Below are 25,936 nucleotides of genomic sequence, written 5' to 3'. Positions count from 1 at the left end.
AAGGCGTGTGGAAAAAACTGCCTTGCCTGGAGGCCACTAGCACAACTCCTGAACTTCACTTCTAATGCTCCCCAGAAGAGTTTCTTTGACTAAGCAGTTTTGTCACAGGTCTGACATAAAGCTGAATTTATGTCAATTGATGATTCAGCTCCATTCTGAATTCTTCTAAAGGACAAATGTCATAACCTCTTACGGAACAACTTGGCCAGTATCCAGATTTGGCCGATTAGCAGATGTTTAGCAGCATCAAGTAAAGGCTAGGCAACAATTCTTCTTCAAATGAAGATGACCAACTCATTTCAACACTTCACATCAAAGTCCAGGGCGATGACTATCAAATAAAAGCAGAACGTCCAAATTACAGTCAGAATCTTTTTCTCCCAGAATGGAAATGTCCAACACGAGAAAGCAGAGCGATATGGTGAGAGGATGAACGCTTATGGAGATTTAGACTTTACTTTAGACCACCAATCACCCCGTTCACTAGCACTATCCTACACCCGAAGCCTATTTACCGAAGCCTAATTAACCTACAAACCTGCACATCTTTGGAGTATGGGAAGAATCCAGAACATCCAGAGAAAACCCACGCGGTCACAGAGAGACAGCACTACAGTCATGATCTAACTCGGGTGTCTGACACTGTAAGGAAGCAACTCTACTGTTGCACCAGTATGCCGCCCTAAAGGTGTGTGGCGTTTTTTTTTTTTACAGAGAGTAGTGGGGGCCTGGAATGCATTGCCAGGGTGGTGCTGGAGGTAGATACAATAGTAGCATTTAAGAGGCTTTTAGATAGGCACATGGAAGTGCAGGGATTAGAGATGTGAACCATGTACAGGTAGTGAGATCTGTTTAACTTGGCATCATGTTCGGCACAAACATTGTGGGCCGAAGAGCCCATTCTTGTGCTGTACTGTTCTCTGTTAATACCTGATGAACCTGGCCAAACTAACAAGTGGGTATTCTCAAACAGATTTCTTCCTTACCTTTTCCATGGTCAGCAAGACTCATTGGGGAAAAATGGTTTACCCGTCATTCACCTAGAGGGTGTGTATTCAATATCATTTAAAAAGCTCAACCTCATCCTTGATCAAGAGGAACCCTGGCTGTTTAACTCCATTGCTGCAATATGTAATGTTGAGATGTCCTGCGTCAGAAATACCACTGTGCCCTGACTTTGAAAGCTGATAAAACAAAATGAGCAAGTTATGCAAGTATAACTATCTTCTGGTTCTCCTTATCCTACCAACGACCCTAAATTGAACATGGACTGACATCGTGTTATTAATGTTGAAATGCCCAATTCAAAACTGCTTAATTAATGCAAATTCTTTGGTCGTTCAAGGAGAATTCTCATCATCCATTCTCAGGGTGCAGTAATGACGTGGTCTTGGCAATATCACCCAAATCTGGAGAGCTTCTTTTTTTAAATCATAAAACGGATCATAGGTCAATTTGGCAATCGCTGAAGTAGATTGTATGTTGATCATTTTAAGCATGTGGCCATTGTAGAAGGATTCACCTTTTCAAAAACGTATTAAATAATATTAACACACTTGAAATGCCCGTCTACAGATTCATCCAGTACTTCAACAATCATGAGTATACTCAATAATACACCAGATTTTCCCAACTGCAAGGGAATGGCATTTGTTTTGGCTTGCAGCATTGAAGACATTAATATTAAGAGACAGATTTTAGTATTTGGTTAATAAAACTATAAACGATAAAAGGATCATGTTGTTTCTCTGACTAAGCTAGATTTTAAATTTATAAAACCAAAATTAGGCTTTAGATTACCAGTGAAGTAATAAAACAACATGATTACATTTTACAGAAGCAACACTGAAAAACTGTTGACATCACAAGATTAAGCAGTAATGCAGTGTTCATGTATTGAATGACATTTTCCAGGATAATTTGCCTGCAGTTAATACTAATTACCCAAGATTCAGAAAAGGCACTTTGAAACGTTAATTTGCAATTTTACTATACATAAGCACTAAAGTAAACATTAATCTGGACAAATGTTCATGATATACATATCAAATTAATATGGTACAAACCAGCATTTAAAAAATATAATGGCACATTTTCATAAATCAAACTATGTCTACTTCTTTAAGTCACAGGTTTATTGGTGACTCTCAAGTCGTAAACAATAATGTAAAACAGAACTTATGAAAACAAAAAAGTACTTGATTAAAAACCTCCAAATGGTGACATATCTGCACGATTTTTATTTGAGTTGACAAACAAAACATTTACATGAAACAAGAGAATGTCAAATCCTCTATAAATGCATTATCAAATGTATCACTGTCCACAAAATAATTCTGCACACCTTTCAGGTTTGTCCAAAAGGAAGAATTGGTTGAAGGTATTTACTCAGACTTTTTTTTTTTAATGCAGATTTCATTAATTACAAAAGATGACAACTGGAAATAGCAGTTTGTAAGATTCCAGTGGAAACGTACAGATCAGCAGTTGCATTCAAGACGTGCTTCCTTTTCCTTTCATTATAGGATTTATACTGCCTTCAGAGTTTGGCAATGCAGTTTTTTTAAAGTAGCAGCATTGTAAATGCTCGTCAGTGTCTTCTTGGAGAATTTTCCCTGCACCTGTCATCTTCTTTTCTACAGTCCTTAGAACGTTCTGAATATCTACTCTCCTGGCGATCATTCTTTCCAGGTCGCTTATCGACGCCATTTTTTGGGCGGTCTTCTTCACTACTTCTTGAGGTCTGGATTTCTTCACGACACTTCTCTCTAGATTTTGACACTTCTTCTCTATGACTGTGATGATCACCTCTATCCTTGTTCCTGGAGCTGTTCCTATCATTTTCAGAACGAGAATGGTTTCTTGCATCATTTTTCCTGTATTCAGCACGTTTATCTGCAAGGTCTCTGTTCCGCTCATATTCCTTATCCTTATCACTTTGTTTACGATCTCGTTCACTCCTCTCCTCTCTATCATATCTGGCAGAGTCCTCTCTTCTCTCTCCAGAATGCCGGCGAGTTCTGCCACCACTTCTTTCCTGCTCCTCACTGCCACTTCGATGTCTGCTTCCCTGCTCTTTTCTAGATCCTTCTCTCTCATTTGGTCTTTTTCTGTTTGCCATTTTGTCTTCACCTTGTTCCTTTTTGTTCTGGACTTTCTTGTTCTTTGAATCATCTGGAGAACAAAAAGCATAAATGTGTCCTTAAACTGTCCTTTACAGCAAGCAAAGAAATTTCATCTATAATAGATCTATAATATAGATCTTCAGCTCAACTGAATGGGAAATTGAGAATGCACAATCCTTAAGAGTTCTATGACATGAATTGTACAATTATTATGTGCGAGAAAATGGCATTTATATCTAATGTTTCACCTGCATCTTCCATCTAATTTCTGGTAGTAATTATATATAATATATAATTTCAATAAAAATTGCTGAAAAATATCCAGGTGCCCAAACTGCAACACTCAGTAATTCTTTAAATGGAGAAATAACAGCACCTACATTGTCATGGCCCATCAAAACATTAAATCTGGAATTTATGAAGCGTGCCTCAGCAGAGCTAAAGAAATATAAATCTCTAGAGTGAAACAAAGGAGGCTACAGTGAGATTTTTATGTTCAAACACTGCTATTGTTTACAGATTATCACCCAGCTATTCCAACATGGGCCTGATGGGACTGGGTCACGTGGGTTGGGTTTGGATTGGGTCAGCAAAAATTCAAAAAAACTGCATACACTGAAAACCTAATCGAGGTGGTATTCCCACTCTAGTACTTATCCTTGGTGGTAGAGGTTGCTGTTTTATGATTAGCCTGAGTAAATGCAATACATTTCATGGATGGCGCATACAGCAGCCTTGGTGTAACTGGTGGTAGGAAATATGAATTTTATAAAAGGGCATTTCATTGAAATGGAGGCAGACTGGATGCAAAGGGGTGTTTCCCCGAGTTCGGGGTGGGACCTAAAACAAGGGGTTACAATCTCAAGACACAGAGTATGACAATGAGTATTGAGCCAACAAGAAATTTTTGCAAAGCACAATGAACCTATGGAATTCAGCTAAGTTGCTGAATATATTCAAGGAGGTAGACAAGAGTGGTAGACGCAAAAGGCACTGGGGGATTTGGGGAGAGAATATGAATATGATATCAGGATACAAATCATACCAAATGGCAGAGCAGATTCAGGCTATTATTAATACCCTACTCAAGCTATTAGTCAGGGGAGTGGGAAATTAAAGATATGGAAGGGTAAGGGAAAAGCAGATCAAAGCAGACGATAATCAAGGAAATGTGGAATTGTTCATTCATTGTTAGCTATGGGGAAGGTGACAACGAGGCATACGATCAGTAAAATTAATCAGAACAGTGAAACTAATCGGAGAATTAGGTTGGGGGATGCACAGAGAGAGAGGGAAAGCAAGGGTTACTTGAAAAACAATGTCCCGGTTCAATGATCTCAATGATAATCTTCAATGATAAAATGGGACGACAGATGGCACAATGGGCTAAGTGTTCGGCTGGCAACCGGAAGGTAGCCGGTTCGAATCCCGCTTGGAGTGCATACTGTCGTTGTGTCCTTGAGCAAGACACTTCACCCACCTTTGCCTGTGTGTGAATGTGTGTGAGTGTTTGGTGGTGGTCGGAGGGGCCGTAGGCGCAGATTGGCAGCCACGCTTCCGTCAGTCTGCCCCAGGGCAGCTGTGGCTACAGAAGTAGCTTACCACCACCGAGTGGGACTGAGGAGTGAATGAATAATGCGATGTAAAGCGCCTTGAGTATTAGAAAGGCGCTATATAAATCCCATCCATTATTATTATTATTATTATTAATGATCTCAGTCAGAAATCTAGGATGGGCAGCAAATTGGCATTTATTCTTTTAGGAAAATTAGTTTAATCAACTGACCACTTTTCTGCACAGCAGGTGTCAGTCTTTCATCTTTGCTTGAACTAATTGTTGGAACCTCCTAGTCATTGTAGGAGCAGTATCATCAGAAAAACTGAAGTGGTTCAAAGCAGCATCTGACCACCGCTTCCTCAAAAGCAATCAGATTATAAATATTGAGTAACCAATTTTCCCAGATGCCCAAAAAGAACAAATTACAAGATATCATCATGCCTTCCTTCCCAACCATCCTTTAGCACTTGCTGCTAGTGTTCACATAAACGGAATCAATTTTGAGCAATAGATGAGAACTCTATTGAAGCCCAAGGAGATGTACCTCAAACACGTGTAGACAAGAAGCCTTCTGTAAATATTATAATTTAAAAAAAAGAAATTGTGTTCATGCCACAATTTGTGTTCATGTCAGGGGTTATTGGGAGAAGGCAGGAGAAGGTTAGGAGGGAGATATAGATCAGCCATGATTGAATGGCGGAGTAGTCTTGAAGGGGCAAATGGACTAATTCTGCTCCTATCACTTATGACCTTACACTTGCTTTGTAAACACAGCCTGAGCATTTCCAAAAATTGGTTATGACAAAACAGAATGGAAGAAATGTACCTCTCCTTTTGTAAAATAAGTTTCTCAATGTAGTCCACTTTACAATGAGAGGAGAGAGAAAAAAAATAAAGCAAATAACACCATAATTATGCTCGGCATGAAATGGGAATCTCGCCAGACTTCATATTCATATCTCCGAGGTAAATTCCACAGCAAAAATAACAGGAGTAGGGGAATACGTTGCTGAAGAATTTTATTTTATTTTTTCACTTTTTAGTGTGCAGACATGTTTAAATATGAAGCAGGGATCGAAAGCCCACCATGTACATACCCGAGTCACTGCTACTGCTGGAGGATGAGCTGCTACTAGATGATCCTGAACTGCTATCACTATCACTGCTGCTGCTGCTACTTCCAGATTCCGAATCAGAGGAAGAATCAGAGTCGGAGTCAGAAGAGGACGAGGATGAAGAAGAAGAATCTGATGATTCAACATCTTGCCGCTGCGTCATTATTATTTTCGGTGCATTTTTCAAATGTTCTCGTAATTCATCTCTGTATTGGGAAAAAAAGGTATCTCATCTTATTAGAAATATAGACAAAATACAGCATGAACAAAAAAAAAAGACATTTATACATACGTTAGTCCTCCAAGACCAATAGAAGTAAAGAAATTGATAGCAAATCGAGTATTGCGTGGGTTATCCCTGGGAAAGAGACCTTCAAAGAAAGGCTGCAGGGTCCTGTAATAAAAGGTAAAAACCACTTAAAAAAATCATTGCAATATTTGAAAGATGTAGAAACTTTCATGAGGTCAAATTATATTGGTCACGTGTATTATACTAATATTAATACACCACTACTCCCAAAATCTTTGCTGATTTTCCAATACTATAAAAAGAAATACTGGGTACATGCATTTCGATTAGCTACTAATATTGTGTAAATTCAAGCCAGGCAATTCCAATATAATTTTTGGTGAAGGGCATGTGATGGAGTATTTATTTTATTGTAATGTTTACCAAGCTACTTCAACAAAAATCATAAAAATCCACCAAGACCAAAATGCTGTAATTGTTACTATTTATATCCCAATACATTTCCAGAACAAATTACAAGACTATCACACATTATTTTGGTCATCAACAAATATAATTTTGCTGATGACCAACCTGAACGTCTACCGCCCGGTTGCCCTAACTCCAATCCCAATGAATTGCTTCGAAAGGCTGGTCCTCTCCCACATCAAATCCAGCATCCCTGCCTCACTGGATTCTCATTGATTTGCATACAGGGCAAATAGATCAACAGAGGATGCCATCTCTCTGGCTCTTCACACTCTCCTGACTCACCTGGACAGACAGGGCACGTACGTGAGGATGCCCTTCATTGACTATAGCTCTGCATTCAATACGGTCATCCCCACCAAGCTCACCACCAAACTCCACCAGCTAGGCCTCAGCTCGCCGATATGCGATTGGATCCTGAACTTTCTGACGGAGCGACCGCAGGCAGTGAGACTGGGCCCGCACCTGTCCTCCACTATCACCCTGAGCACCAGCACACCACAGGGCTGTGTACTAAGCCCCATGCTCTACTCCCTCTTCACTCACGACTGTGTTCCTGCATTCGACACCAACATCATCGTGAAGTTTGCAGACGACACAACAGTGATTGGGCTGATCACCAACGGTGATGAAACAAAATGCAGAGCGGAGGTGCAGAACCTGGCGGACTGGTGCGCACGTAACAACTTGTCACTAAACACCTCCAAGACCAAGGAGCTGATTATTGACTTCAGGAGGTCCCATAATGGAGAATACGCCCCAATCTCCATTTACGGGGAAAGTGTGGAGAGAGTGTCCAGCTTTAAGTTTCTGGGCACTCACATTTCAGAGGACCTGCGCTGGTCAAGAAGGCATAGCAACGACTGTTCTTCCTGAAGACATTAAAAAAGACTGGTCTGCCCCAACAGCTGCTGACAACGTTCTACCGCTGCACCACAGAGAGCATATTAACGTATGGCATCTCTGTGTGGTATCTCAGCTGCATGGAGGCGGAGAGGAGAGCTCTTCAGCGCGTCGTCCACAGAGCGCAGAGGATTATTGGGACACAGCTACCAGCCTTGGAGGGCATCTACCACACACGGTGCCTCAGGAAGGCCGTCAGCATCCATAAAGACTCCTCACATCCTTGTAACGGACTGTTCGAACTACTTCCCTCCGGCAGACGTTACAAGGCCTTCTAAGCCCGAACCTCCAGACTCAGAAACAGCTTTATTCCCAGAGCTATAGCGGCTCAGAACCGGCCCTGCTGAGTGCCCCCCATCCCCCCTGGACTGTCTCCCTCGGATGGTCACGTCACACAGCTTATTTATTTATTTTACTTTTCTTTTACATCGGTTGGAAGCCGTATACTAAATCTCGTTGCACTGATGTGCAATGACAATAAAAGATATTATTATTATTATTATTATATGCTTTTGTTTGAAAAGTACGTGCAAATATTTCCATCTGAACAAAAATAAAATGAAGGCATGAGCTATATTTCAAAAACATGGAAAACTAATTAACTGAGATGAGAAAGTAGCAGGAAAATGAATGGAGGAAAGGTGGGGACAGGTGGGGGGAGTGATTACATGAAATTGGAGAATTCTACCTCTATGGTTGGATTATAAGCTATCAAAGCAGAATATTAGCTGCTGTTCTTCCAGCAGAATACGAGATGCAGCTCTTCCATTTTGCTTGTGGCCTCTCTCTGGTCATGGATGAAGCCAAGGATAGAACGGTGGGCATGGGAACCGGGAGTTAAAATTGAAGGAGACAAAATGCTTAGCAAATGGGAGATCCAGCGGGCCTTGGTGGGCAGAGCGCACGTATTTGGCGAAACGGTGGCCGAGTCTAATGCTTGGTCTCTCCAATGTAAAGGAGGCCATATCAGGAACACAGAATGCATTAGATGAGTTTGGAAGAAGAACATGTGAACTTCTGATTGAAAGGGCTGCTAGGATCCCTGGATGAAAGTGATAAAAGAGATGCACGGACAAGGTGTTGCATCTCATGCGGCTGCTGGGGAAGGTGCCTGAGGAGAGGGGAGATTGGGTGGGAAGGGATGAGCAAACCAAGGCAACAAATACAAGTTGGAGCACTCAGCCTATTAGTTTGCTTTGGTAATTTTATTCAGGATACAACTAATATAAAGCACCACCATGGAGATCAGTTCATACTTACATGTCCTGCAGCCTTTGATTTAGTTTGGGGAGTCCCATATATTCACAAAGCTCTTGAAAAAGGATCTTTACAAAGATTCTGCTGGAAGATGTTGTTGTATCTTCACTTAAATGGATGCATTCAAGTACCTGTAAATATGCAGGCAAATGAAAATTAACTTAATTAACTACTTAAAAAGATTAATTAGTTTAATTTTGTATTTCATTCTTCAGCAATATATGAAGTATTCAAAAGACACCAAATACCATAAAATTATATAATTGAAGCATTGCTAATTTTCAAAGGATTAAGGGCTGTATGAAGCAGTTCACAAAGGTATGAACTTCCGTGTTGGAATTTGTAATTCAAGCAGTGACGTTGTCAACACTTAAGAGCAGATGACAGCAATGGTAAAAGGGAAATATAGGAAAATATGTAGGGGGGGAATAAGTTGAGGATTAGAAGGGGGTAAAAAGATTGATTGCGGAGAAAACTATTATTTGTCCAATATTTTGATTTTGATTTAAAAGATACATTTTGAAACATTTTGTTGCACAACTTGAAACATTTATTGGGTCACAATTTGTACAATTTCAGAAAACAAAAAGTATTTGCAGAAAATATCAATGTGAATTTGTCAACGGCTATGACTTACACTCCATGGAACTGAATCCGTATAAAGGAGGTGTGCAAACATTTTGGCCACATTGCGTAGTTTGTTTGTTTCTAAACGATGTATAGTTTCATACTGCTCTTTGTAGATACCTTCAAAAGCTTCCATATAATCCTTCTTCAACATGCAAAAACGCTGCAATGATATTGAAAAAGAAAGTGTGAGGCATTCAATACTTTCCCCATTCACCAAAAGAATATTATATTGAAAAATATGCATTTAAAACCATTCATACAAAATTATTTTCATAGCAGTCTTCTACACATTTAATTATTAACTCAACCAAGTGGGACCCGTTGGGTCCTGTTCCCTCAATGAGCTGTTGCGGGGGGGGAGGGGGGGGGGTGGAGGCGGCCTGCAGCGTCACACACACTAACCACCCCCCCCCCCACACACTAACCACCCCCCTTGATATTATATTATTATTCATTTGCTCCTTTTACCCCATACCCCGCCGTATTCCCTCACGCATAGCCCCCAACTCGCAGGCGCGTCTAGAGAGGGAGAGGAAATGGGGTAGAGAGAGGGGGCAGAGGGCAGGGGCAGAGGGCAGCGACAGAGGGGGCAGGGGGCAGAGGGCAGCGACAGAGGCAGAGAGAGGGCAGCGACAGAGGCAGAGAGAGGGCAGCGGCAGGCATAGAGAGGGCAGCGACAGGCATAGAGAGGGCAGCGACAAGCATTGAGAGGGCAGCAACAGGCATTGAGAGGGCAGCGACAGGCATTGAGAGGGCAGCGACAGGCATTGAGAGGGCAGTGACAGGCATAGAGAGGGCAGCAACAGGCATAGAGAGGGCAGCGACAAACATTTTCAGTAATGTCAAGAATTAAAGCATTACATTTTCAGATAAGTAGATTTTGGACTCCACGGGAAAAATGTCTACCAGAATATGTAAAATATTTTACCGTTACCGTATCGTTTTTTCGCGAAGATGTGATTATAAACAAATACACACACACACATCCAAGATCAGACTTTTAATAGTTACTAGACCAAATGGGACCCGTTGGGTCCCGTCCCCTCTACGCGCGACTAACCACCCCCCGCACACAAAGGGCAGCGACAGACATAGAGAGAGCAGCGACAGAAGCAGACACAGGGGGCAGAGAGAGAGGGGGCACCACTCCACCACTCACCCATAGGTCCCAATACTCACCAGTTCCTAGAGAGGGAGGAGAGCAGAGAGGGTGGGGGGGGCATAGAGTGAAGACTCGAGGACCCGACCGAGGACCGGACCCGCGGACCGGACCGGACCTGAGGACTGGACCGAAACCGGGGAGGGAGGGGGGAGGTGATGTCCCACGCAGCGTGTGGCAGAACGACGCGCGGAGCAGACCCATTGTGACGTCATCAGCGAAAGGCAGTCGTTTTTTAATTTTTATCATATTTGTTGTCATAGTTTTTAACATTTTCAGTAATGTCAAGAATGAAAGCATTACATTTTCAGATAAGTAGATTTTGGACTCCACAGGAAAAATGTCTACTTAGACATATTTAATGTCTAAGTTAAATATTTTACCGTTACCGTATCGTTTTTTCGCGAAGATGTGATTATAAACAAATATACACACACACACACATCCAAGATCAGACTTTTAATAGTTACTAGACCAAATGGGACCCCTTGGGTCCCGTCCCCTCAACTCGCGACTAACCACCCCCCACACTAACCACCCCCATTGCTATTATATTAACATTATTCATTCACTCCTTTTACCCCATCCCCCACCCTATCCACTCACGCATAAGCCACAACTCGCAGGCACGGCTAGAGAGGGAGGGGTGTAGAGAGAGAGAGAGAGAGAGAGAGGGACACAGAGAAGGGCACAGAGGCACCGAGAGGGGCACAGAGGCACCGAGAGGGGCACAGAGAGGGAGGGGAGAGGGAGGGGGGGGGGGCAAGAAGGGGGCAGAGAGGAAGCGGGGGAAGGGCAGAGAGGGAGGGGGTAGAGTTTGAGGGGTGGGGCGCAGCGTCACAGGGGAGGGCTGGTTCCCGAACGTAATATTCCCTCGCTACCAGCTGCAAAACGCACCCGTCCCCTACCCGGTGCCCCCACGGGAGGTGTGGGGGTCAGAGAGGGAGTGTGAGGGGGCAGAGAGGGAGGGGGGACAGAGAGGGAGGGGGGACAGAGAGGGAGGGGGGACAGAGAGGGAGGGGGAACAGAGAGGGAGGGGGGACAGAGAGGGAGGGGGGACAGAGAAGGAGGGGGCGGGCAGAGAGGGAGGGAGGTAAGGTTTGAAGGGTTGGGGGGGGGCGTCATCAGAGGGGAGGCCTGGTTCCCGAACCTCGCTCCAGGCTGCAGGCGGGGCCCGAGTACGGGTGGAGTGGTCAGGGGGGGGTTTCGGCAACGACGGACCGGACCCGAGAGCTCTAGTACAGGGCCCGACTTGCTCTTTCTTCACTCACAGCGCGTGCCGCAGTCTTCAGCTATGATCTTTGGTCTTCAGTCGACAGGGCGACCTTTGTATAACGGGGGGAGGAGGGAGGGGTGAGGGGTGGGAGGTGATGTCAATCGCAGCGCAAGCAGACGGCAGGCAGGCAGATCCATTGTCACGTCATCAGCAAAAAAAAAAGGCGTTTTGATTTCAAAGTTTTATCGGATTTGTGAAGATTTTTATTAATAACTCAAGAAATAAAGCACAACATTTTCAGATAAGCCGATTTCGGACTCCAGGGGGTAAATCTCTACCGGAATATGTAAAATATTTCCCGTTCGGGCGCCGTTTTTTCGAGAAGATGTGAAAACACACAAACAAATAAATACACACACACCCAATAGTTATAGTTATAAGGATATGATATATATGCTAAAACACATCACAATATTTACAATGAATGACTCACCCCCGCTAAGAGACCAAAAAATTTCTCATATGTTCTTTGTTGTGCACAGCAATCTAGAATCATGTTGCATAGTTCTTTCTGTGGAGAGAAAGACAGGTTTAATGGGTTTTCTTTAAAAAAAATGCAAAGTAGGGAAAACAAGGCTAAATATTAGAAACATTGCAGAGGAAGGTCTTTTTCACAGCATGCTTGATTTATTAACATATAATTCAATTTAAGCCATATTTATGCAAAGATGTAATCCTGCCATCGTGAGTCACAATGAGAACAAGCAGGTAAAATTCCAATTCTTTACATATTTTAAAATCTGCAAAATTATTACTGCCTCCATTATACTCACATTGATATTTTACAAATTTGTAATAAAAGGAATATACTAAGAACTGCCAATACAACGCTGTGGCGAGTACACTGAAAGATAACCACTTTATAGGTTTCAAAGTTGAAATAGGAAGAACACATGAATCTGTTCGCATTGTAAGAAAAAATATCGAAACAAATCTATACATTATGAGGCAGCAGCATATTTACTTTCAGCAGCTCATTGTTCACGGAATAAGTATTCCATGACAAGATTCCCTATCACATTTGCCAAATTATCAATTTCTTAGTAGCAGAATTAACATGGCATCATAATTCAGCAAGACATCCAGACTGCATTAGCAATAGTGATAAATATTTGGTATAAAGCAACTTTCAAATATAAATAAACTGCTGCTGAAATAAATGCATTTATGTAATAAAAATATGTAAATCTGCTGCGCTTTCCATTATCTCTAATGTCTTACAAAAAATTCACATTACCCAAGATTATTGCATTTTTAAAAAGCTATTAAAAGTGTTATGAGTTTTAAAACATTTATGATCTATTTAATGAAGTCTGTCTTTACGACTATTTCTTCAAATTTAATTTGTTTTCCACCAAGGTGCACACAAAGGTATTCATATTTACTTATGCACAGTGATAAAATATCACATTGAGTTACTGATTAACTGGAAAAGAGTTACTCTAAAGATCCCACATTGTGCTCTATACAAGCTCACCTTTTCAAATATCACATTCGAACACAAATGGAAAAGACAGCATGATATTGTCTACAAATGCATTTGTGGTATCAGGATAAGGGGTTGCCCATGTAACACTGAGACAAGAAAATGTTCTCTTCACTCAAGAGCACATCTTTAAACTTTCCATTAGGAGACGCGACATGCAGTTGTGATGCTCAGTTACTGTACATGAAGGGGATCATGAGATATGGACATAGTCCAAACACTTAATCTTGACACAGATGGTCAAACATGATCTTGGTGAATACCAGATGAAGATGAAACCTTTTGACCAAACCTTTTGACCATTCCATGTTATCAGCAATAGCAAATACAAATGAAAATGAATTTTAGGCTTCATTGCCAGTTCTCCAAAGCTTGGGGACACATGTGAATATATAGCAAGTTTAGCACCAAGTTCAATGCAAATTATAGCTTCTTATAGGAACTATGGATGAGATACCATCTAAAGATAGCAAGTGGAAGTAAATGCCTTGTTCAAGCACATACATGATGAGGCAATTGCCTGCCTCCTGTTCCATAAATGTTCAATAATTCTATAAAATAAAGCCCAACTTGAGAAACAATATTATCTACTGGAGGTTAAACCTATTTCTTGCAAATCCAATCACCGGTCGTTATTCTCTATCATTCTCATCAATGATTTCCCACTTAGCCACACTTTACATTCGTGAGGAAATCAAATCCTCCCCATTCAAAATGCTTCATTGTCCCTTTGGTTCCACGATAAGATGCATTTTTAAACACAAGAATCTTCAGTTGACTGGGAGATAAACTCCAGAATTCCCACCACCCCATTTGCACTTCAAGAAAGTTTAATGAATACATTGACAATTTCTCTCCAAAAGGTATGTGAATAGTGCAACTCAAAACTATAATCAGGCAAAAATTATTGGGGGGTTTTCTGCAATACCAATCAATTTCTGTTAACAACTGATACTCAATAAAACTGGTTATGTGTTCGTTTGTAAACGAATGAAACAGAACCAATTTTATTCAAAGAGTACTACTGACTAATGAAGCATAATTTACAGGAAATTTACAGACCTCAATTCATTCAAAGTAACACCATAACTTACTGTGTGTCTGGTTGGTACAGGACTATTAATGAGACCTAAAAATATAAAGTTTCCATTATAATTATTTTTTTAACTGATTGCTCAGACCCTATAGAATATATCCATCTCGGGCTATACTGATAACATAAGTTATATGCTTTTTTTCCCCTTCTCTTTCTTCCTACAATGCACAGATTTTCCAACAATAAAAACAAATAACAGGCCATAATTCAAGTCACTGAGTCGGTCTGAAATTATCAAAGAAGGCCTAATAATACCGTCCATTTTAGGCTGAAAACAATAGACAATATTTGCTACTGTTACAGCCTTGGGTGGATTTAAAATTATTCACAGGCAGAGCCACTCTATAATAAAATAAAAACTCCTGCGGTAAAGCTAAATAAATCACTGGTCAATAACTCAAGCATAAATTATAACTAGCAAAAGTATTTTGTAAAAGCATGTCCTTAATACATAATGCCATTTTATGGAGATAAATTTAAAAAGTAAGTTAGCATGTGATTTGGAAGACAAATTGAATGTTGTTTTTCTTACAAAGGGGATTGAGCATAAGGGTAGAATTTCTGTTCCAATAAGCGAGTTCGGTATTCCGACTGCGCATGCACAGGTCATGGGTCACTCGGGATAAACACTCTCGGCGGCTGAGCCGCTGCATGGGTGCAGACCTGCGTCTCGTCCCTAACCGGCCGTCACTGGGCCGTCCTTGTCCGCTCCCGAGTGTCCTGTCCGGGGCGACCCCAGGCCGGCGGGAGACGGAAGGGAGAGGCGGAGCGCCGACTCCAGCTCGGCTGGGCGACGGCCCAGGCCCGCAGGCGGCATGGAAAAGAAGCACCCACTCCAACTCAACCCCGCCCGTCCCGCTGGACATAGGCAGAGTCGAACTGGAACCGGCGCCTCCCCTTCGTGCTGGCCTGGGCTGACACTCCCGTCCGCGGTCCTCTGGACAGAAGACCCTCCTTTCAGACTTCCTACACATTAGACTTTTGCGCCATGGCTGGGATGGATGGGAGTGGGGAATCCCGCGGGCGCAAGGAACAAATGACCTAAAGTTTGCGTTGAGTGAACTGAGTGTTCTTAATGTCCTCGTCCTCGCCGTACACCGGCGTTTTGTGAGAGTGGTTGGATCCAATCTTCAGCTCAGCCAACGTCGGTTACATTATCCGGACAGGCGGCGCGGGATCAGGAGCTGATGTGAGGCATTGGCGATGCTCTGGAATCCTTGCCTGCCACCGCCAAGCAGCAGGTTCAGGGAGGCAGTGCCCGACCCGGGGAGTAGAGGTGTCAGTTCTTCCAACTGTGTGCGGAGGGGCACCAGCACCCGCGGGGTCGCTCACCTGTCAGGCGCTGACTCCTCGATCCTGCTGCTCGGCGGCGGCCAGCTAGCATTCCAGAGCATGGCCGATGCCTCACATCAAGCTCCTGAACCCCCTTCGCCTGTCCGGATAATGTGTCCAACGCTGGCTGAGCCGAAGATGGGATCCAACCACTCTCACAAAACACTGGTGTGCGACGAAGACTGTAAGAACACTCAGTTCACTCAATGGAAACTTAAGGTAATTTGTTCCTTGCGCCAAATCTCCAGCACGTCGAGACAAGAGGGTTCTGAAGTTGCATTCTCTCGATTGAGGACATTTTCTCAACGCTCCTGGAAGCAACGAGCTATGACTTTACCAGTGGTTGTCTGTCTTACTGAAACCTCTCTCTTGTCTCCCCACGCACGTCTTTCAACCCCCCTTCTCCCTCCCTCCACCTCTCACCATCTCTCCACCCGTCCAGTCTCTCCCCGTCTCCCACTGGCTTCTGCCTCCTCTCTCTCGCTGTTACACTCCGCTCTCCCCCACTACCAGGCAACCCGTTCCCTTTTTAAAAAATTCTCGAATGACCGTAGAAAAATCCCATGATTCCTTGCTTTTTTCGAAATACCGAACTCGCTTATTGCAAGCGCTCGGCTGGGAACATAACTGGAATATTGCAAACAGCTTTTGTCGCATTAAAGAGACTTGCATTGAAGATTATTCAAAGGAAGTTTGCTAGTTTGAATATGAAGGTGTTGTCACATGGTGAAAAGAGTGTGCTGGCTGGACTATACTCGTACTATATTTCTAAAATTTAACGCTGTAGAGGCAGAGTCATTGATCATTCAAGGCTGAGGCAGACTATAAAAGAGTCAAGGCTATAGGGATATGCCAAAAAAAAAAGGGAATGATCAGATTACCCATTGTGGATGTTGTGGGAGCAGGATTGAGCAATTGTATGACCTCTGCCTGCTCCTATTCTAGCCTTAACCAAACCAACTGTCATACGATATTGATAACTAAACTAAATCTGACACCAGGACACAAGTGTAGTCGGTATTCCAGAAGAATCAGGTATACTTTATTAAAGAGGAACGAATTATGGCACATCTTATTAAAAAAATGAGACAGAAGGTAGCAAGTATTCCAGATCCAAAACAGCAAATGCATGGATGTCAAAGTACAGTGGCCAGAACTGAGGATGCTCGAAAGTCAAGTACCAGGATGCAAAGATTTCAAAAGATTGTTGGGATAGAAGGTAACAAAAAGTACAGAGGAACAAAGGTGTGAAGTGATTTGTGAAATTTAAAATCTAGTTGACGCCAGACTGGGAACCGATGTAAGTCAACGAAGATTAGGATGCTGTGTACTGAGATTTACTACGTTGGGATACAGTCAACAGAACTTAAGGTACACCCATATTTAGAGGGTAGCAGGTGAAAGGCCAATCAGGTTAGCAGGAGTCAAGTAACAAAGACATCGATGAGGATTTTGACTTCAAATTAACTGAGCTGAAATGCAAGGGCAGGGATGGACATTACCACTTGAGTGAGAGTGGTTTGCTGTGATGATTATATAGTTAAAATTCTGGTTCCAGGTCAAATAGAACATTATAATTGAGAGCAGACCCGTAAAACATGAAGCAGTGGTCCGTGAAATGGTCTGGAAACAGTAGTCAAGAATGGACTTAGTTGCACCGTAAAAGACAATGGGGGAAATAAAAAATAAAAAAATCAGAATTACTGTATTTCGCGGCAATGAAGACACACCTGCGTCGAAGAGGCACCCCCATTTTGAGTCCCTAAATTTTGAAAAAAGGCTGGCGGGCCATAGAATTTGTAACGCTCAGAATTTTTTATTTTTTAAAAAAGTAACAATTCAATTTGCCCAAGGCTTCCTGATCTCCTCCATTCTGAATTACTGAATGGGTGGGGGGTGGAGGGTGATGACAGGTGGAGAGATGGTGGGAAAAACAGGAGCACAGCGGAACAAGTTGAATCAGTTGTGATCTTATTGAATGACAATACAAGTTCAAGGGACCAATTGGGGGGAGAGTTCCTTTTACATAGTGTGGGGAGTCTGGCCCGGGTCAGCACGGGCAGGAGCGTTGAGAAGGAGGGCGTCGGGGATCATGCTTCACTGCTGCCGGGAGCAAGACATGGCCTCTCTTGCTGCGCTGGGTGACACTCAATCAAGAGCAAAGATCATAGAGCGCAGTCGGTCAGCGGGCGATGGATAACAGGAAAGCGGCGGTGGAGCTTACTCCTGTGTCAGCGCAAGCAACCTCAATTGGTCCCTTGATTGCGCTGATACAGGAGTAAGCTCCATTGCCCCCTCTCCTGTTATCCATCACTCGCTGACCCACTCTGCTCTATGATCTTTGGTCTTGGGCTAGTCCCCTCACTGTCCGGTCTACATTGAAAGATACGGACCAGGCAGTGAATACCATGCAGTGTCAGCCAGCGCAGCGAGGCCATGTCTTGCTCCCGGCAGCAGATGGAATTTAAGGAATGGCAGCTGCTCGCAGCCATCCGAGCTACTTCCTTCCCCAGCCACAATGCGGTGGCACCGCGCCCGGAGTGCCGCGGCAGCGGTGAGTGAGTTGCTGGCATGATCCCTGACCCCCCTCCTTCTCAACGCTCCTGCCCGTGCTGACCCAGGCCAGACTCCCCACACGTGTGAACGGAACTTCCTCCCCCTCCCCCGCCCAGCGGCGCTGTCCTTTTACAGCAGCTTCCCACTTTACAGCCGCTTCCCATCAGCTGCCAGCATTGAGGGATAGATTTGGCTATCCCTCAGTCCAGCAGCATCTTTCTTGACTAACAACCTAACCTTCGGCCTTCAATACGCAGGTAAATTTTCGTGTCTTAATTTTGGGTAAAACAATAGCATCTTCATTGCTGGGAAATACAGTATGAAGGAAAAATGAAGCAGTGAAAATGAAGCATAAAATTTGCAATGGGCCTAATGTACAATATTCACAACGCATAAATGGGATACGTAATGAAATGTATTTAATACATCAGAATACCTGTCTGGCAGGAGGAATCATTGCAGGACAAGTATTCCAATGCATGACATAAGATTAATTCATTGTTTCATGCTTCACGCTTCATGTGAAAAAAGGATCTCAAAATGAGATTGTAGGGTACATCAATCTCCAACCTACAATTCCCCCATTATTATAGCATTGATAATAAGAATTGTTTTTGTTTTTAAATCCCTCAGCTAATTTCTTGCTGACCTATTTTCTTTCCGGCCAAGGATGACATTTTGGTTTCATCATTCTATTTGCCGAGGTCAATATTGTAGGACTCGAGAAACAGCTTAAACCAGTTTTACTCCAAATGCGTACCAACAATGAATACCTTCTGCTGGAGAGACTTAACAGATGTAAATTAATACTCACGGTTTGACTTTCAGGAAATTCCATCTTCAATAATTTATGAGCACATTCTTCAAAGTCCAAACTGCAGAAATACAACAACATACCATTTAAAAAATGCCCAAAATATGACCTGAATGAACCTTTGCTTATAGACAAAAATTAACCAACAGATAAAGGTAAAATGAAAAAGGTGAACAACGACACAATGTTAAACTAAAATTATACAATCTGGATTTTTTAAAATTGTTCAACATTTTAAGAAACTTTGAAAAGCACCAAAATGTCAGAAAAAGTGAAATATGACACACTTGTCGCACCATATTGCCTCAAAGCAAAGCATGTTATCCTCAGTGATCCAAGACAATTTTGTATTTTCCTCATATATAACTCCTGCCCTGTGCCTCTCCCCTGCCCCAAAATTAAGTATTTAAATTCAGTCCAGTTTGTTAAATCCCCCTGCTGCAAGTCCAAAGGGATTTCCCAAATAAATGCAATTAACTAAAAACCTTAATATGACCAAGTCAACCAATTGATTTATTTCAGTAATTAACTGCATGAATCAATACTAGGGTTCCATGGTAATGGCTACTTAATGCAAGTATGTTCTTTTCTTTTTTATAACCCCATGTGTTGAAATGATTCCAATAAAAAACAAGAATGGCAACCTAATTAAGATCTTCTCCAACTTCACAATTATAAATTTCAATGGCATGTCACAAATTCCATTACATTTGTTGCATTAACTATTATGCTGCCATCTGAATTACTACTAATCAAGATTCCCTCATCCTGTAAAACTGCAGCAGCTTCCCGACATATTTCCACACTATATATGATAAACTTGATATTTTTCTACATCGAACTGAGTCAATAACAGTGCAGGCACTTCAACATGCACAGTTGCCGAATGAAGGGATGGCATTAGGAGAGCAAACAAGAGGAAAGGTTAACACAGGAAAACAAATTGACATTGAGATATGTAGTAACTATGTGATTTGTGGTGTATATAACTTGCTTCATTATATATATTTTCAAAGTTAAAGTAGCTTGTCATTGTCCAGGAGAAGCAATGAATTCTCCCAGCTGGATTTGTAGAATAATACATTTTCTAAAGACAAATGTCTCATTCTAGGGTTAATTTCGTTCATACCACAACTGTCTGATCAAATTAAAGTTGTGATTTCATGCAGTTTCAAATTATACAAAAAGTACAATATAAAAATTTAGCAATCTAGGTTGTGATGATTACGTGATGTCAATGTTGCACCAGTACCGCAGCAACTCAGCAAAGAACCAAAACTTATATTTTACGTCAACTGGAAAGGTATCCAGGCACCGTACCAGTAAAATGTATTGTACCATAACTACCCTGCTTTTATGTCCTAAGCCTCGGCTAAAGAACACAATATCCCTTATGTTTCAGAAGGACCTGCTTCTATGCCGCATGACTCAGAATATGAATCCCTATAAAAACCAGGAGATGAACCATGGTTCAGTGTAGAGTGCAGAAAGGTCTGCCAGCCTCGGAAAGCTGCAACACAGGACCACCTGCATGCTGAACAGCCAAAACATGCAAAGACCAGATTTACGCAATCCTGCCAGCAACACATTAGCCAATAACTCTGCGTTCCTACTACATGCTACCATCAAAATGAGCCCTCAATTTTTACCACATTATATCTGGAGATGACCCAAAGCAATCGAAAAAGGCAAAGGCATTGGGATCAGACAACTTCCGCATTGAAACACTGAAGACATGGATTCCAGAACCAACTGTACATTTAGCCCAGCCAGTAAAGTGACAACGTTGCCATCGTCCCAACAAACTGCAAATTGCACAGATATGCCCAGTTCACAAAAAGACAAGGACAATCCAATCCGATGGATTACCACCCCATCCACCACTCTCAGTCATCGAAGCGCTGAAAGGTGTCATCAAACAGCATCTACTAATCTATCAATACTCAATTTGGGTTTTGACCAAACCATTCAGTTCTGGACTTTAACAGTCTTGGTCTAAACATGAACCACAGGTGGTAAATTCAGAAACCACATCCCCCAGGCCAGGTGTAACTCCAAGCATTAGTGAATTATCAACCTGATACCTATGTGACATTTCTATTAGAGATCATTATTTTTCTTTAGTTATTTAATTTGTTCAGCTGGTGTATCGCATTGAATTCAAGGAAAAAAAACAAATTGCATTGCTGCACTCAATATCAAGAAGATGAGAGACTTAAGCAAAAGAAGATTTGGTGCTAATAACACATTTCTTTACTGTATTAAAATCAAATATAGTGCCATGTTTTAAAATAGATCTCATTCAAATTCAGATCATCATAACTGATCTGTCTTTAATCATTGCTCGTTAGAATCATCATAAATTTTGAAACATTTGTTTCAAAAATAATATTTTCTCTATGCTCTGAAGCAAAGAAAGGATGTTCTAAAGTTAACATCCCACAAGAACTAAAGTATTTGCTTACCTGGACTGGATAGCAAGATAAATGGTACGACGAAATGATACTAGATTTACTTCAGTCTTGTCATGTATAGTTATTTTCTTTACACCTACAAGTAAAACAAAATATTTCAACTTTTTGAAACTACAAGTAAAAATCTGCAATGCCCAGTGCATCATTCTTTCATTTGCATAAGTGAATTAGAGTCCCTACAGACCAAGACAGAAGAAATAAAACTATGAAATAAGGAGGCAACACAAGGCAGAACGTCTTGATGTAATGTACAGTGCCCTCTATAATGTTTAGGACAAAGACCCATCATTTATTTATTTGCCTATGTACTCCACAATTTGAGATTTGTAATAGAAAAAAATGACGTGCTTAAAGTGTACATTTTCAGATTTTATTAAAGGGTATTTTTACACATTTTGGTTTCACCATGTAGAATTTATAGTTGTATTTACACATAGTCCCCCCCCCCATTTTAGGGCACCATAATGTTTGAGACACATGGCTTCACAGGTGTTTGTAATTGCTCAGGTGTGTTTAAATGCCTCCTTAATGCAGGTATAAGAGAGCTCTCAGCACCTAGTCTTTCCTCCAGTATTTCCATTACCGTTGGAATTTTTTTATTGCTGTTATCAACATGAGGACCAAAGTTGTGCCAATGAAAGTCAAATAAGTTATTATGAGACTGAGAAACAAGAATAAAACTGTTAGAGACATCAGCCAAACCTTAGGCTGACCAAAATCAACTGTTTGTAACATCATTAAGAAGAGAGCACTGATGTGCTTACTAATCGCAAAGGGACTGGCAGGCCAAGGAAGACCTCCACAGCTGGTGACAGAAGAATTCTCTCTATAATAAAGTAAAATCCCCAAACACCTGTCTAAAAGATCAGAAACACTCTTCAGCTGTGGATTTGTCAATGACCACTGTCCGCAGAAGACTTCATGAACAGAAATACAGAGGTTACATTGCACGATGCAAACCACTGGTTAGCCACAAAAATAGGATGGCCAAGTTACATTTTGCCAAGAAGTACTTAAAAGAGCAACCACAGTTCTGGAAAATGGTCTTGTGGACAGATGAGACGAAGATTAACTTATATCAGAGTGATGGCAAGAGCAAAGTATGGAGGAGGGAAAGAACTGCCCAAGATCCAAAGCATACCACCTCATCGGTGAAACACGGTGGTGGGGGTGTTATGGCCTGGGCATGTATGGCTGCTGAAGGTACTGGCTTACTTTTCTTTATTGATGATACAACTGCTGATGGGAGTAGCATAATAAATTCTGAAGTGTATAGACACATCCTATCTGCTCAAATTCAAACAAATGCATCAAAACTCATTGGCCGGCGGTTCATTCTACAGCAAGACAATGATCCCAAACAAACTGCTAAAGCAACAACGGAGTTTTTCCAAAGCTAAAGAATGGTAAATTCTTGAGTGGCCAAGTCAATCACCTGATCTGAACCCAATTGCGCATGCCTTGTATATGCTGAAGAGAAAACTGAAGGGGACTAGCCCCCAAAACATGCATAAGCTAAAGATGGCTGCAATACAGGCCTGATAGAGCATCACCAGAGAAGACGCCCTGGTGACGTCCATGAATCGCAAACTTCAAGCAGTCATTGCTTGCAAAGGATATGCAACAAAATACTAAACATGACTACTTTCAATCACAGGACATTGCTGTGTCCCAAACATTATGGTGCCCTGAAATGGGAGGACTGCCATGACACTATTCAGACATGCACGTATTGAAAGAGAAAAACAATTCTCCTGCTATCTTACTCAAAATAATCCAGATTTACACAGCATGATTTGTCAACAGTAAAGCTTTCGTAAAATTAATTTAATTTAAAATCTTAATATAAATAAAAATCAGTTAAAATGTATTTAATTAAGTTATATTTTGCTGAAAAGGGAACAAAAGCAGAATGTTTAGTATTGCTGCAACCTAAGGGAAGATTAACTACTAAATCACTGCATTTAGAAAAATGTTTCAGAGGAAATAGTGGACGCCATAAGCATAAATCAGAAGCAACTCCATTCCTGGAGTCGCCACCTGTGAGAAGAGCTGAAATGTCATAGCAAGAGCACCGACAAGTGGCATATTGCCATGTCCTATTAATATGTTGTAATTGTCACTACATTTAAGAAGTACACAATTCTGTGCTATCATATTAACTGTTTGGAGACAAATAAAAAAATATTTATTTAAAAGTAAATAGACCAAATACTAGAAAAAAATAATTAAAACATTGAAAACCAAGAGATTAAAAAAAATACTTGGCTAAAAATAACTTGTTAATGAAGGTTAATTGACTTAAATCGAGGCACAAAGTGCATTCCTCCTTTCTTTTCAATAAGTTACAAACAATCCTGATTCAATAGTACACAGGCAGATTAAAATGTTATGTGCATCCACCTACAACACATTTTATTATTGTGTTGTCGTGTTCAGGCATGGGAATCCTTAACTTGCATTTTTCCAACCTAGCTGTCTACACAAACTGGCCTATTATTTTGAAATACCCAATCAAAGCATTCAAGTGATACCATTGAAGAAAAAGAGCAGTTAAAACAGGTGTCATATATGTCCCTGTCCTGGTCAACCACTTGCTGAGAACCAATTTTAAATAGACATCAAAAAATATATTTTGCCAATAAAGACAGGATTTTAAAGAGACTCAACAGAATTTGAATAACTTGCAAAAATAATTCCAGCAAAATCAGAATGTAAGCTTGCATGAATACACAATAGAACTAACAGCAATTATGTCATGAATGGAACTGTAATTTAAACTTTCTAAAATAACCTCTGTATAATTAAGCGTCAAAAAAATTCTGTCATCGGCAAAGAGGATGCACTTACCATCTTCAGTCTCAGCCTCATCCTCATCTTCATCATCACTTTCTGCATCATCATCAGCACCCTCTTCACCACCAGAGCCAGAATCACTGCTACCTTCATCAAGGATTTCTGTGGATAATACATTCATAACTTGTAATCAGCAATGCAGATATTTTTGCAACATGTTGGATTAATTCATGTCAGCTGTGTTGCCTTAAAAATGTTTCTTGTACAGATACCAAAAGAACAAATGATCAATATGAAACAAAGGAATGAATGGCAAACAGAAAATTGTTTCAGAGGAAGTGGTAGTGCATGTCGGCACAAACGATGTCGGAAAGAAGGGGATGAATATTCTGCAGCGTGACTTTAGAGAGCTCGGAAAAATGCTGAAAAGCAGGACCTCCAGGGTTGTTATCTCCGGTTTGCTTCCAGTTCCTCGTGCTGGCGAGAGCAGGAACAGGGAGATACGGGACCTGAACGTGTGGCTGAGGAACTGGTGCACGGGGCAGGGATTTAGATTCTTAGATCACTGGGATCTGTTTTGGGGTAAGGGGGAACTGTACAAAAGGGACGGATTGCATCTTAACAGGTGTGGGACCACCATTCTGGCAGGCAGGTTTGCCACTGCTACACGGGTGGTTTTAAACTGAATAAGGGGGGTGGGGTGTCGAATGGGCTAGTGGAGGATGGAGTTAAAGGGAAAGGGTTTCTTAAATGTGTGAGCGTAGAGACAGAGGGGTGTAAAATGAGGGTAGAAGCAATAGGTAGCAAGGTGAAAAGTAAAAGTGGCAGGCCGGAAAATCCAGGGCAAAAATCAAAAAGGGCCACTTTTCAACAAAATTGTATAAGGGGTAAGAGTGTTGTAAAAACAAGCCTGAAGGCTTTGTGTCTCAATGCAAGGAGCATTCGTAATAAGGTGGATGAGTTGAATGTGCAGATAGCTATTAATGACTATGATATAGTTGGGATCACGGAGACATGGCTCCAGGGTGACCAAGGCTGGGAGCTGAACATCCAGGGATATTCAATATTCAGGAGGGATAGAGAGAAAGGAAAAGGAGGTGGGGTAGCGTTGCTGATTAGAGAGGAGATTAACGCAATGGAAAGGAAGGACATTAGTTTGCAGGTTGTGGAATCGGTATGGGTAGAGCTGCGAAACACTAAGGGGCAGAAAACGCTGGTGGGTGTTGTGTACAGGCCACCTAACAGTAGTAGTGAAGTTGGAGATGGTATCAAACAGGAAATTAGAAATGCGTGCGACAAAGGCAAAACCGTTATAATGGGTGACTTCAATCTACATATAGATTGGGTGAATCAAATTGGCAGGGGTGCTGAGGAAGAGGATTTCTTGGAATGTATGCGGGATAGTTATCTAAATCAACATGTAGAGGAACCAACGAGAGAGCAGGCTATTTTAGACTGGGTATTGAGTAATGAGGAAGGGTTAGTTAGCAGTCTTGTTGTACGTGCCCCCTTGGGCAAGAGTGACCATAATATGGTTGAGTTCTTCATTAGGATGGAGAGTGACATTGTTAATTCAGAAACAATGGTTCTGAACTTAAAGAAAGGTAACTTTGAGGGTATGAGACGTGAATTGGCCAAGAT

The 25,936-nt window shown here is 41.6% G+C and overlaps 1 protein-coding gene across 1 annotated transcript in view; it reads right to left on the bottom strand.

Moving 5' to 3' along the window:
* Window positions 1-2,217: 2,217 nt before the first annotated feature.
* cwc22 (CWC22 spliceosome associated protein homolog) overlaps window positions 2,218-25,936 on the bottom strand; it is a 76,127-nt gene continuing 52,408 nt past the window's right edge. The window contains exons 13-21 of the mRNA XM_033023836.1: window positions 24,350-24,457; window positions 21,491-21,575; window positions 19,026-19,086; window positions 12,175-12,252; window positions 9,314-9,466; window positions 8,680-8,807; window positions 6,091-6,192; window positions 5,781-6,004; window positions 2,218-3,174 (exon numbers count right to left, since the gene is read on the bottom strand). Coding sequence (XP_032879727.1) covers window positions 2,591-3,174; window positions 5,781-6,004; window positions 6,091-6,192; window positions 8,680-8,807; window positions 9,314-9,466; window positions 12,175-12,252; window positions 19,026-19,086; window positions 21,491-21,575; window positions 24,350-24,457 — 1,523 coding nt within the window. The 3' untranslated portion in view covers window positions 2,218-2,590. The remainder of the gene's footprint in view (window positions 3,175-5,780; window positions 6,005-6,090; window positions 6,193-8,679; window positions 8,808-9,313; window positions 9,467-12,174; window positions 12,253-19,025; window positions 19,087-21,490; window positions 21,576-24,349; window positions 24,458-25,936) is intronic.

This window comes from Amblyraja radiata, chromosome 7, assembly GCF_010909765.2.
Source record: "Amblyraja radiata isolate CabotCenter1 chromosome 7, sAmbRad1.1.pri, whole genome shotgun sequence".
NCBI lineage: Eukaryota > Metazoa > Chordata > Chondrichthyes > Rajiformes > Rajidae > Amblyraja > Amblyraja radiata.
The sequence above is the reverse complement of the archived record's forward strand: the minus strand, read 5'-3'. Positions and strand labels throughout refer to the sequence as shown.